Source organism: Pelophylax lessonae, assembly GCF_965119305.1.
Source record: "Pelophylax lessonae genome assembly, chromosome: 3".
Lineage (NCBI taxonomy): Eukaryota > Metazoa > Chordata > Amphibia > Anura > Ranidae > Pelophylax > Pelophylax lessonae.
In genome coordinates, this window is record NC_138770.1 from 202,705,396 (window position 1) to 202,719,726 (window position 14,331).

At 43.6% G+C, this 14,331-nt stretch overlaps 1 protein-coding gene across 6 annotated transcripts in view; it reads left to right on the forward strand.

Moving 5' to 3' along the window:
• Positions 1-570: 570 nt before the first annotated feature.
• The window catches only part of SAP130 (Sin3A associated protein 130), a 114,510-nt gene continuing 100,749 nt past the window's right edge, over positions 571-14,331 (forward strand). For 3 of the 6 annotated variants that reach the window (XM_082249679.1, XM_082249680.1, XM_082249682.1), the window contains exons 1-4: positions 571-774; positions 13,216-13,318; positions 13,458-13,675; positions 14,015-14,173. In XM_082249679.1, the coding sequence (XP_082105805.1) occupies positions 13,222-13,318; positions 13,458-13,675; positions 14,015-14,173 (474 nt within the window). In that variant the 5' untranslated portion in view covers positions 571-774; positions 13,216-13,221. The remainder of the gene's footprint in view (positions 775-13,215; positions 13,319-13,457; positions 13,676-14,014; positions 14,174-14,331) is intronic. The other 3 variants (XM_082249683.1, XM_082249684.1, XM_082249681.1) reach the window with 2 other exon arrangements.

Here is a 14,331-nt window from a genome sequence, read left to right on the forward strand (position 1 = left end):
ATAGTGAAAATTCGCTAATTCTCTTGCAAACAACCCTCTATGCCTTTACTAAATCAATCCCTATGTATTAGTTATTGCACTCCATTTCCAGGGGCTAATCTACAAAATGTCTACATTTAATAAAATAAAAATGTTGCAGAGGAAGCACAGAAATGACACGGGGGAGAAGGGGAGCACTGAAAAAAGCCAGACCCCATGAGATGTGGAAGTAAAGGTGCTCATAAGAACACACAGCTCAGTCCTTTAATGGGAGGGGTGGCCAGGGCTCCTGATAATCTCGCAGGTCCCGTGTGGGGTCCATTTTGCTGATTTCACACATTATTTCTTCTATGGTCAGGGACATTTCCAGAGAGCAGATCCCAGCTCTGACCCCCCATATGTAGTGGAGCATGGCCGTCATACATCTCTGTCCACTGTCTCCAGCCGTCCGCCACTGCGGTAAACCGTACACAGCACACTCCTCTCCCCGCTCCGGTCTATTTCCTTTTCAGCTTGTGGGAGGGAAGAACTCAGCTCATCCCACAGGCTCCGCCTCCTACCGCTTCCCTTGTTTGGTAGGTGGGTGGGCGGGCCGTCGGTCGTCACGTGACCGGTGGCGGAGCGCGGTACAGTCAGACTGAGGGAAGAGAAAGACGGAGACCGGAACCGGAAACCGAAGTAGTGTCTGAGAGGACCGAACCGTGTCTGGGAACGCTGACAGTGCGGGTCGGTGCTCAGTGCGGTGAAGAGGAAAGGGGGAAGCTTTCGCAGACCGGCCTGCCCGTCGCCTTGAATGTAGGTGTTCCATTGCTGTTGCTGCACGGACTGTACCCGTAACTGGGAGCTGACCTTCCCTACAGTGCTGTGACGGGGGCTACTAGTACCAGTCCTGGGGTTCCACTGCAGCTTCTAGGGGACTACAAGTCCTAGCAAGCTGTGTGTCTGTCTGCTTACCGAGAACACCGGAGCGCTGGCCCGGCACAGACACTTGCTATCACATAGCGAGCGGGTGCGGTGTGTGTATATACATATGTATGTGTATAAGCAGGCTTCCATCCTGTCAGGCAGTGCTGATGGCAACCAGGAGATGCAGTCTCCCAGACCATCCAATCACACTTCACTTCTGGTAGGTCGCATAGGTGACACGTTCTGATTGGTTGCTATGGGTTACTGCACCCTCCCCCCCCCCCCCCTCTCCTATATCTGTTGATTTTATACAGAGTAGCCCATGCTGACCAATCGCATTCCATCTTGCACTGGTCTCATCGGACGTGTCGGATAAGTCTTTCACATTGCACGGATGAGGCAATTTGCCCTATTTCCAATTTAAAGCAGAGCTCCACCCAAAAGGGGAATTTGTGCTTTAAGTCCTCCTCCCCGGCTCCAGTTTGTGAAATGTTTTTAAAATGTACCTGCACCCACTTTCGGAAGTTCAACTTCTGGGACACATGACAGGTCCGTGAAGACTTTGGGACCGCGCCGCTCGTGCATGTACAGTGGGGACCCGGATGTGAAGTCGCAAGCTGTCACAGCCAGGTGCCCATAGCAAATATTTTGTAGCTGCTGACTTTTAATAAACACAAAAATGACTGGAGCTGCTCTTTAAGCAGCCTGTAGAGGGTGTGGTTTTTTTTTTTTTTATCTTCAACCAGGTGGTTAAAAATCAAAAACTCTCAAATCCACCATCCACACGTTTGATGTGGATGAGGAATCCTCTCTGTGGATCTATTATAGTATGACAGCCTGAAGACCCCCCCCCCCCATCAGAATACACTGAGCGCTGTCAGCTGTAGCCCTCAGTTCTGATCGAGCGTGGAAAATCAGACAAAGTGGTTGTACAGAAGACAACTGATAGATGAACTTCTGTACAACCTCCCTGCCCATACATGGGTTAAAATTTGACCAGTCCCTGCTAAAGCGGCCCACTTTTAATCCATGTGTGGCTGGCTTTAGTTAAATGATATCACCATGATGAAGGAAAGCACGACACACAACTACTTTTATTTTTTTCTTGCTGCAGCATGTTTCAACACACTGCACCACCTTGCTGCGTGGCGTAAGGATGATGTAAAATGTCATGGTGTTTCAATCAAGTTGAAACAAAAAATGGTGCACCACCTTGCTGCGTGGCATAAGGATGACGTAAAATGTCATGGTGTTTCAATCAAGTTGAAACAAAAAATGGTGTGATGTGCTGACCACAGCGCATACAATGCCTTGCTTGATAGCACGCGTCAGCTGCTGTGTATTCCAGCATGGTGCCGATGTGACTCAAACTTGTCAGAGTGAGTTCTGAAAGATTGCTGTGAATAGCTGCGTTTAAAGCGGTTTAAAAAAAAAAAAACCTGTAAAGCAATTGTATAATGTGCTAGTATGCATAGCATACTAGTACGTTTTAGAATACTTAACTTAGAAGGAAGCCCTCCTGCAGCGCACTGTCACTGCTGAGCTGACATCTTCCCCCGGTCTGTCTTCTGGGTTCGCATGCGTGACGTGTCAGCTATGTGATTGGCCAGAGCCGCGATGACATAGCTTCCACACATGCATGCTGGACTCCTTGGTTTTGGCACAAATCTCTGAGTTCCAGCAAGGTATGCCCGACCTTCAGAGCGCATGTGTCAGTGATGTCACTGGCTGCATGCAGGGTGAATATCTACCAAACCGTGCAAGTTTAGAAGGTACTCATTTTACATACAGGTAAGCATTATTCCAGGCTTACCTGTAGGTAAAAATGACCAAGCGGGGTTTACTACCGCTTTAAAGTTAAACACATTATACAAAAATTGCAAGCAGGCAGCTATTTGTTGCAAAGGAGACATGCTATGCATGCATTAAAAAACACTTTGTGCCTATTCACACCAAAAAATGTCCTCCAGATAATTTCCGAATGCATTTCTGCATGTGTGTTTTTAATGCGTTCCAGGGCGTATTTGGTGCATTTCCAAATTATATTTTGTTTCCCACTGTGTGGCCTCTGGTGCTTTTTTATGCTTTTTGCTGTGTTCCAGTACACTTCTGTGCAGGAAAAAGGCAGCGTGGTGTTTTTTTTTTTTTTGTTTTTTTTCTGGAGCTGAAAAGCAGTGAAACGCACTGCACTGGTGTGAGCTACTTCATTGAAACCCATATAACCTACTTTCCATGTCTTCTTGTTGCAGAAAAAAGCACTGGGCCTTAAAGTTGTTCTAAAGGTTCATTTTTTTTTTTTTTTAGTAACCACTTGAGCTCAAGAAGATTTACCTCTTATTACGATACGGCACTGTTACTTTAACTGACAAATGCGCAGTCGTGCTATGCTGTACCCAAATGAAATGTATTTCTGTTTGTCTCCCACAAGTAGAGCTTTCTTTTGGTGTTATTTGATCACCTCTGCCCTTTATATTTTTTTGCGCTATAAACAAAAAAATAACGTCAATTTTGGGGGGAAAAAAAATCATGTTTTACTTTTTTGCTATGAAACGCATCCAATAAAAAAACCAAAAAACAAATTTCTTCATCAGTTTAGGCCAATATGTATTTTACTACATATTTTTGGTAATAAAATCCCTAAGTGTATATTAATTGGTTTGAACAAAAGTTACAGCGTCTACATACTGGGATATATTTATGGACTATTTATTTATTTTACTAGTAATGGCGGTGATGAGCTATTTAAAGTGGGGTTGCAATATTGCAGCGGACAAATCGAACACTAATTGACATTTTTTGGGGGAATCAGTAACGCTAATTCAGTGATCAGTGCTAAAAATATACACAGTACTAATGACACTGGCAGGGAAGGGGTTAACATCAGGGGCAATCAAAGGGTTAAAGCAGAGATCCATCCAAAAATGGAACTTCTGCTTTAAGTCCTCCTGACCCCTTGACATGCCACATTTGGCATGTCATGTTTTTTTTTTATTTAACAGGTACCCGCTTCCACTTCCCGAGCGGAAGTCCCCCCCCCCCCCCCCCCCCCTGCAAGCTTCTGGGACACGTCGCAGGTCCCAGAAGTTTGCCCGTTCACTCAGGACGCGTGGCTCACACCTGGCTGTGAAGCTGCAGGCTGCCAACACTAGAGTTGCCAGCGCCGCGGAGAGAACAGGGGGAGTACTGAGGCTCCTGTCAGCCGCATCGCTGGACTGTGGAACAGGTCAGTGTGTTTATTAAAAGTCAGCACCTACACTTTTTGTAGCTGCTGACTTTTATTAAACACAAAAATGGGTGGAATTCTGCTTGACCTGTGTGCCTAGCTTGTGTTTGTATTGTGAAAAGAAAGTATAAAGAGGGCGCACCAGCCTAGCGCATTACCTTTAAAAAAATTTGATAAAATCGTATGCAAATCATACTCACAGAAGTGGATAAAAAACAGGCACAAAAAAGAATAGGAAGGAGAGAAATGGCCCAGATGGGACTTCTCTCCTGCTTGATTTAGGGATGGAAGTGGATGTAATAGACAGCATCGGACCATTTCCCAGTTCCTAAAAAAACAATAAGTCCACCGGAAATGTCAACTGGGCGTAGTTCACAGGTACAGACCCTGGTTAGACGTAGACCTCTAAATACAGCTTATGCGTTTCGGGTGTGTCCACCCTTCCTCAGAGCTAATTAGGAAGGGTGGACACCCCCAAAACCCGTAAGCTGTATTTAGAGGTCTATGTCTAACCACGGTGTGTACCAGTGAACTATTTCCGGTGGACTTGTTCTTTTTTGTGCCTGTTTTTTATCCACTTTTGTGAGTATGATTTGCATACGATTTTATCAAATTGTTTTAAAGGTAATGCGCTAGGCTGGTGCGCCCTCTGTATTCTTTCCTTTTGGGTTTCTCCCGACCCATTGAGAGTGGCAGCACAGCAGGACAATGATAATACCAGTTGAAGTCTGTGTGTCCAAGTCGCATAACAACCCCCTTAAGCGCAGGAGCATCAATTCTCTGTGTTTGTGTTGTGTGGGAGGTGCTTTTACTGCATTGATCAAAGTCCCTGCTTTGCAGGAGCAGGATCCATGCCTTTTTCTACTGACAGAATGGCTAATCTGCCTTACTTACGTAGGCAGGCTGCCGTTCTGCCTCTGCAGCGAATGATCGGCGGGTGCCAGCTGACATAGTCCGTGGTACCCACTGATCGACTCCCACTTTGCATAATCACAGCATTCGCACCTGCTACGCGCAAGTGCGGAATCACATATATACTTGATCATGTGCACAGCGGTCCCCCTGTAGCAGTTAAACTGCTATAGGGCAGTTGTGAAGTAGTTAACATGTTAAACTTACCTGCCCTGTGTAATTGTTTTGCATAGAGCAGCCCTAAACCTCTTCTAGAGTCCCCCTCTTGTGCTCGTGGCTCCTCCCGCTTGACCATTGCCCTCGATAGCAAGCCGCCAGCTATGTTGGTACTGTTGCGTGCTCGCTCCCAAGCCCCACTCTATGCGTCCATAGGATGTATAGAGCTGTGGCTCGGCTCCGCCCCCTGCTATCTTCTCATTGGCTCCGTGGCTGTAATTGACAGCAGTGGGAGCCAATGGTTCCTGTTGCTGTGTCTTAGCCAATGAGGGGAGAGATTCCCAGGACAACCGAGGCTCCTGTGCAGGTCGCTGGATTGAGAGGGAGCTTAGGTCAATATAAGGGGGGGTGGGTGGAGAGAGCAGCACACAGGTTTTTTTTACCTTCATACATAGAATGCATGAAGATAAAAACCTTCAGACTTTATAACGACTTTAAAGTGGAGTTCCACTGGCTTTTCTGTTTATTAAAAAGTGTAGCTGCTGACTTTAATAAACATACACTCACCTGTCCCATGGTCCAGCGATGCGGCCAGGGGGAGCCTTGGTTCTCTCCATCTTCTCCCCGTGGCGCTGGCATCACTACTGTGGACACCCAGCTGTGACAGCTGCCGGCTTTACAGCCGGGTGCGCACTGCGTATGCGCGGGTTGTGCTTTGCGTCGTGACTGGCCAGGCAATCTTCTGGGACCTGTGACGTGTCCCAGAAGATTGCAAGGAGGGAGGGGGAGAGGAGAACTTCCGCCCGAGCCGCCTAGGCGGCCCTAGCAGAAGTGGGAGCGGGTACCTGTCAAATGTGGCATGTCAGGGAGTCGGAACTACTTAAAGCGGAAGTTCCACTTTTGAGTGGAACTCCGCTTTAAGTAAATAAAGTGCAGCACTTGTAGCAGTGTAAAATTATCGGAGTGGAGTGGAGCAGTGTAAAATTATCAGAGTGGAGTGTTACCTTGAATGTAATAAAGCGCAGTAGCTGCTGTTATCTCTACAGCCATTTTATCTGGTGAGTGTTGGTGATTGTATCTGCATATAGCAGAGATCACAAAGTTATCTGTTCACTGATCCTCAGTGAATTGATGCACTTTATTTTAATAAACTTGGTTGATTTTAAACTTCTTTATGCACAAATGAATGAATTTACTAAATTGTAATTGAGGTTTTGGATTTGATCATTTGCACGTTTAGTAATCTTTATGATTAAATCAAAAAAAAAATAAAAATTAATCCAAAATATGAATATTACTTTTATTTTGGTTTAGCTTTTTATAATTCTACACTGCTACTGGCACTGCACATTATTTACTTAGTGTTCCTAAACCTATCAGTCTGTATATGCATTAAAGCTTGCTTGTTATACTCACTGTGTATATCTAAGGGGTTAATCCTCCGCATTGAGTAAAAAAAAAAAAAGAAGCAGTTTGATCCGGTCTTCTCAGATTCTTCTTTCACAGTCCCAAATCCTTTCACAGTCCCAAATCCTATCTGCTGATAGTACAGAGCCTTGGAGGCACTCTGCACATGCTCAGTTTGGTGTGCATTGCAACTAGCAAGTGATTGTAAAGTTGTGTTTTTTTTTTTTTTTCTAAAAACATGTTATACTTACCTCCGCTTACCATTGCTGGACAGAGAGGGACCTCGGGTAAGTATGAGGGTGGGGGGGGGGGGGGCTGCTGCACACAGGTTTTTTATATTTAATGCATAGAATGCATTAAGATATCAAAAACCTTCTGACTTTGCATCTCCTTTAACCACTTCTGGACCAGAAGGATTTACCCCCTTAATGACCAGGCCATTCTTTGCAATTTGGCACTGCATGACTTTAACTGACTTTTGCGTGGTCATACAATACTGTACCCAATTGCAATTTATGTCCTTTTTTTTTTCTTTTTTTTCCCCCCACAAATAGAGCTTTCTTTTGGTGGTAACACCTCTGCGGTTTTTATATTTTGCTATTATAAATGAAAAAAGACCAAATATTTTGAGGAAAACATGTTCTACTTTTTCTAAAAATATCCAATAAACTCACTTTTTGTCATATTTAGGTCAAAATGTATTTAACTACATGTCTTTGATTAAAAAAAAAAAAAAAATCTCAATAGGCGTATATTGGTTTTCGCAAAAGTTATAGCGTCTACAAACTATGGTGTAAATACTGGAATTTACGCAGCTTTTAATTTCTGCCTATTTCATTTCTTGAAGTGCTAAAATGGCAGGGCAGTACAAAGCCCCCCCTCAAAATGACCCCTTTTTTTGGAAAGTAGGCACCCCAAGGAATTTTCTGAGAGGCATGTTGAGCCCATTGAGTATTTAATTTTTTCGTCAAAGGTGTTTGAAAAATGACAGCTAAAAAAAAATACATTTACAAAAAGATGCCATTGAAATTATATTTTGCTCACACATGCCATGGGTATATGTGAAATAACACCCCAAAATACATTCTGCTGCTTCTCCTTAGTACGGAGATACCCCATGTGTGAGACTTTTTGGCAGTCTAGCTGCATACAGGACCCTGAAAACCAATCATTGCCTTCAGGCTTTCTGAGTGCGTAAATTGTTGATGTCACTCCTCACTACCTATCACAGTTTCGGAGGCCATGAAATGCCAAGATAGCACAAACCCCCCCCCCCCCCCCCATGACCCCTTTTCAGAAAGTAGACACCCCAAGATATTTTCTGAGAGGCATGTTAAGTCCATTGAATATTTTAGATTTTGCCACAAGTATTGGGAAAATTACAACTTTTTTTTTTTTTTTTTTACACAAAGTTGTCACTTTGATATTGAAAATGATATTGCTCACACATTCCATGGATATATGTGAAATGACACCCCACTGCTTGTAAAAGCAATCTATCAGGTAATTATCTGCTAGGATTGCTTTTTACATTAAAGCTGACCACTGGCTATAAAAAACGATACCAGAAAATGTGTGGTATGCCCATCATTAGACCTCCCAGCATCCACCCACTTCTAATGATGGGCATAAATGCAGTGTTGGTTTTTTTTTTTTTTTTTTTTTTTTCCGTCTGAAGGAAAAAAAAACACAGCAAATTCCTCCATTCGCATTGTTCGATGTAGATGACGAAATCTCTGCCAATAAAAATGTAAAAAAAAATATGGCAAAGCATAGGGGAGGTACACCCCACCCCCCTATGCTTCGTCATATATGCTTTTTTTTTTTTTTTTTTTAAATTTTGGTGAAATTGCCTCCTACAGCGCTACAATCATTGATTACGTATTTGGTGAGAGCAATCGCTGTTACTGTCAGGATAAACAAATCAGTGCTGCAGCTAATGGGTGTACCTGTAAAGCAAACAATGGTTAACAATACGGCTCCGTTCACATGTAGGCGTTTTGGGGCGTTTTTGGGGAGTTTTTCTGCTCTAGGATCAGCTCTCAAAACGCCCAACAAGACAAATCCTATTCATTTCAATGGCCCCTGTTCACATCTGAGCGTTTTGACACTGTGAGCAAAACGCCCAACGCTCAAAAAAGTACATGAGCTTCTTTTTGGGCAGATTACAGACATTTTCCATTGGTCTCTATTCAATCTAAAAACGCCTGTAAAAAAAACGCGCGAAAACGCTACGCTCAGGTGTGAATGTAGCCTAAAACACAGTAACAAAAAACATTACTGTATAACAGTATATTATAAAGTACAGTAAAAGTAGAAAAGCAGAGTAAGAACAGAAAATGAACTCAAAACAGTTTTTGGCTTTTATTTATTTATTTTTTTACACTTTTTTTTGTAACTTTAAAAAAAAAAAAACAAACTTCCATGCTAGGGTCTCTCAAAATGCAATAGCCAACACTTTTTGAGACCCTATGTGAAAAAAAAAAAGTGCCCTAGACTGTGCCGTGCTGTACCCTATAATGTACCCTATACTAATACTCTACTAGTTTGTGGTAGCGAAAGAAACTGTCCCCAATGCAGAGACCAGGTTGGCCTGGACAGGAGGGACAAAAATAACGGATGTCACGCCTAAATCCACGTTTCCTACAGATATGACATCTTCTTTGGGGTGCTCTTTGGGTAGAGTTGCTAGGGAGAACATCTGGAAAATGTCTCTCATGCAGCCGGCTCACTGCATCTGGATACAGAAGGGCTATGATCTCTTTCTGGAATTTTAGGAAGGATCCACTTCTTCCTGACGCTTTGTGTAGCACATAAGCGTACGGCAGAGCCAATTGAAATAAGTATACAGACATTTTTTGTACCAGCGTAGGGCCTTACGGGCAGCTAAGTACAGCGCCATCATCTGGTCGTTAAAGTCCAGCCCTCCCATGTTAAAGTTGTATTCGTGGACACAGAGGGGCTTCTCAACACCAGTCGCCTTTGCATTTTGGACTGTCGTATCTATGTAAATGGAGGACAGAACAAAAACATTACATGTGTCCCTCCACTTCACTGCAAGCAATTTATCAGACATCAAGCAGGCTCTCTCCCCTGTCTAAGTCGAGAAATTTACAAGCCGTTGGGGGAAGCCCCGGCGATTATCACACGGTGCCACTTGTGCCAATTTGAAAATCAAAAAGAGGCACATTTGTATAGACGTCAACGTATAAATGGTACCCCTTTCTGGCTAAGCGTGACAATTTTTTTAACTAAATATAAACTGCTAAATAACTTTTCTGATCAGCAGTATATAGCAGTCTTTTGACTTGTATCCTAATTTTCATTCTCCTCTGACTGTCCTATAAGGCTGCATGCCCCCTGTCTTTGTCTGGACAGAGCTGAAAGGGAAGATCAGAGGAGACATGATCAAATGGCCCCTTTACACAATGCAGAGGATTAACCCCTTAGGGCGCCACAGTGAGTAGAACGAGCATGCTTTACTGCATATACAGACTGATTTTACTGTTGTGGGTTTTTTCAATTCTGGGGATATTGATGGACGCAATGGCATGTTGAAGAACTAGTGTTGCCTTTGGAAGAATTCCCTTCTTACTTTTCTGGGGACAACCTAAAATGTTTAATTCTTTCTTTTACTTTAAGGTCCGAGGGCCACATTCATTTTTATCAATATACAATGGTCTGAAAAAAGAATGTTTTATAAATGAATGATTAACATTTAAACAAATTCACATGAAGGTAATAAGTAATTCTTTTCAGTTGTTTTAAAGTTTTTCTTTTTCTTTGAGAAACTTGAAGTGTTATTAAACCCACAACAGTAAAATCAGTCTGTATATGCAGTAAAGCATGCTTGTTCTACTCACCGTGGAACCTAAGGGGCTAATCCTCTGCATTGTGTAAAAAAAAAAAAATAAAAAAATGTTGTTTGATCCCCCCCTTCTTCCACAGTCCCCAAACCATCCCCTGATAAAACAAAGCCTTGGGGGCAAGCTGCACATTCTCAGTTTGGTGTGTATTGCTTGAGTTTTTTTTTTTTTTTTTTTTTTTGTCTTGGGAGAGTGCATGTTTTAGCTCAGGGCCAATCAGCACTGTCCAGGCAGAGTGCATAGTACAGATGGGGGAGAATAAAAACTCTTACAAGCTTTAACCAAACACTGGTCAAAGTCACAAGACTGCTTTAACTCTTCTCCAGAGTCATTCCATTTCTAGAAAGACAGTCAGCTCTCAAGGCCCCATGCACAACTGGGCTTTAAGCCCATACAGTGTAGAGAAAAACAAAAATAAAATCAAACAAAACTGACAATTGTGGGTGTATGGGAGGCAGGGAGACAGCATAAAGCTTGTTCCCAGAAGCCTGTCAAAATCTGACAGGCTGAAATACATGGCGACTGTATAGCATTCTGAGCAGTACTCATGTGTAGGGCTGTATGCTTTCAGAGACCTAAAATCCTAAACTTGAGTGCCGTATTGAGCAGCGCACAGCTGGCAAGTATTAGAGCCTGTCCTAAATTTTGAGCAGGCTGCACACACTCTGTGCCCCCCCCCCCCCCCAGTCACACAAACCTCCAGGATTTTACACTTTACACACTCAATTGCTTGTTTACAATCACTTTTAGACCTACCAATGAAATAGGCCCCTTTTCACACGGCTCCGTTACGTTGACTGAGCCGTTCTGCTCAGCGGGGGATTGATCCGCCTATCCCCACTGACCAGGCGGATGACAGCTCTATCTCCGCTCTGTGTGCAGAGACTGTGGTGTCAGATCCCCGCTGTTCTCTATGGGGGAATTGGATGATAGGGTTTCCGTCCGTCCGGATTTGACGGACAGGATCGGATTGGATGTCAGCGTACATGTCTCTGCTGACATCCGCTGCCCCATAGAGATGCATGGGGCATCCGTTCATATCTGCCTGAAAAACTGATTGGCGTATTTGAAAAGTCCGCATGTGTGAAAGGGGCCTTATGAAAAGTCTTGTGTGTGTGTGTGTGTTTTTTTTGTTTTGTTTTAAATAACAAACATCTCATACCTGCTCTGTGCAGTGGTTTTGCACAGAGCAGCCCAGAACCTCCTCTTTTTGGGTCCCTCTTCAGCTCTTTTGGCCCCTTCATCCTGCTGAGTGCCCCTACAGCAAGTGGCTATAGTGGTGCCATGGCCCGGCCCTCTCTCCTTATTGGCTCACTGATTTTGACAGCAGCGGGAGCCAATGGTGCCCTGCTGCTGTCTCCGCTAATGAGGAGGAAGAGTCTCAGGCGGCCGAGTATTTTCTTGCAATGTCGTTGGATAGAGATGGGCTCAAGTAAGTATTAGGATGGCTGCTGCACACAATAGGCTTTTTATTTTCATGCATAAAGCTAAAAAATCCTTCTCACTTTACAACCACTTGAAGTCTAGTGGCAGAATACTGCAGAGAGCAGCTTTAGCATCTCATACTTTGTCAGTAATTTAAAGCAGTAGTAAACTCCACTTTTTAACTTTTACCTACAGGTAAGCCTATAATAAGGCTTACCTGTAGGTAAAATTAATATCTCCTAAGCCTGCACGGTTTAGGAGATATTCGCCCTACATGCAGCCGCTGACACCAGCAGCACATGCGCTCTGAAGGCCGGCGGACCTTCAGAGCTCCTTGCCAGAAAGTGAACTCACTCACGCATGCGCGGGAGTAACATCATTGCGGCTCCAGCCACTCACAGTGCCAGAGACGCCGAGGGAAGATGTCAGCTGCCTCAGCGGTGTCCAAGTGACCGTGTCGGGGCTTCGTTCTAAGGTAGACATTTCATAATGAGCTATTATGCCCATTGTGCCTTTTGTCCTGCAGGGTTTGTTTCTTTTTTTTTTTTTTTTTTCTTTTTTTCCAAAAAGTTTTCTAAGAAACGGATTTCTAAAATTTCTAGTGCCAGTATCAGCTAGGCCACGACTCCATCTTGTTTGCATAAATCTTGGTTGAAGTGGGTATCCACATTTTCTGGGAACGATGCATAACTTTTTTAAACTAAAGGCCCGTACACACGTACCGATTGTCGGCCGTAAAGATTCGGCCAACGACCGATCGGCCGATTGTAGGCTTGTTAGTATGATGCTTCCGACAGCCGACAGCGCACTTTCGGCCGAAAAGAATCTGTCGTGCAAGCATTAAAATTTTTGTTGGCCAACACCAGAACGGCCGATTGTTCGCCAGTCAGTACAGAATTCGGCCGACAGACAGCAGATTTGCAAGACTGGGCATGCTCAGAAAAGAAAGACCAGGAAAGTTAACCATCACATGACATCACTTCTGCAGTCAGCTGTTGTTGGCCGACAAAATTCGTGTGCAGTCTTTTGCAGTTTTCAACAGACACGACAGCCCTGGACAAAAGACGGCCGATCGTTCGGCCGACGATCGGTGCGTGTGTACGGGGCTTTAGAATCTTAAACTCCAGTGAAGTAGGTTGATGCTGTTCAAATCGGTTATAGTAAACCATGATCATTTCACACATTACCATGCAGTATTACATGAAACCTAGTTCACTAAAAAAATGCTGTTTTTGTGCAAACCTTTGTTGATGCCTCTGTTTTACAGCAATTGTAAATGGAAGCTACAGTAAACTTGTACAGTCAGGTTATTTTATTGCATCTATGGTATTTTCTTATCAGGAGGACATGAGTTCACAACAGTTTCCCCGGCAAGGGGCCCCTATTCCCTCACCACAGATTGCGAGTAGTGGAGGCACTGTGGGGCAGAATATTCCTGGGTCAGGTAATGTCTATCAATACATTTGTTACATGTTCATTTTCTGTTCCATGCAGACCTTCAAATACTTTTCCTACGTAGGAAATTTCCTTATGTAAATGTCATCCTAATCTAAAATCCTGTAACTGACATATTTTTAATCCAGGAGGTGAGGAAACAACCCGTGATATGGAAAGCCAGCCCCGTGATCCCCTTACTGCTAATTCACTTCCTTCTCGAGACGACAAGCAGGAAGCTGTAGTAGTCAGACCTTACCCCCAGTTACAGATGGTTCCCCATCACACAGCGAGCCCTCTCACCATGACTGCTCAGTCCACTCATCTTCCTGCTGTTCCACTCTCCTTCCCTGAGGGAATTCTGAAGGTATGTGCTTTTAGTTTAACTGGCCCATAAACTGTTTAGTCATCCTAAAAATGACTGATGATGAATTGGGCTTCTTTAATGGTCTTTAAGAAAATGTCAACATATTCTCTTGCTGGCTTTTGCCAGAAATTCTTAAATTATTTTAGTATCAGATTGCAGCATTCTCTTAGCGTTTAAGATTTTATCTAGTGCTCCAAAAGAAGTGCTGTCCTAAACTTTTTTTTTTTCGTAGTAGACTTTTTTTGTAGTAGTATTTTAGTTCTGTCTTTCAAATCCTTGTTGAAGGCAAATTATATGAATATTTTAAGGCATAAGTAGACTTTTAATGTCTTCCCACAGCAGCCTCTGAAGCCCACTATACCCAGTCGCCCCATTGCACCAGCACCACCCTCTGCCCTGTCTGCTGTACCTAAAGTCTCTGGGCCAGTGACAGTCACCATGGAGAGTGGTCTTCCTCAGGCTTCTGCTATTCCTGTTGCCACCATCAGTGGACAGCAGGTCAGTGCCACACACTAAATAGAAAAATAGTTATCTTGATGCTTTTTTGAATTGTGGATTCTGAGCTAATTTGTCCTGTCATGGAAAAGGATTTTTAGTGGTCATCAAAAATATGGAGAAAACTATCCTAGGGATACTAGCTGACTTTATTTGTTACT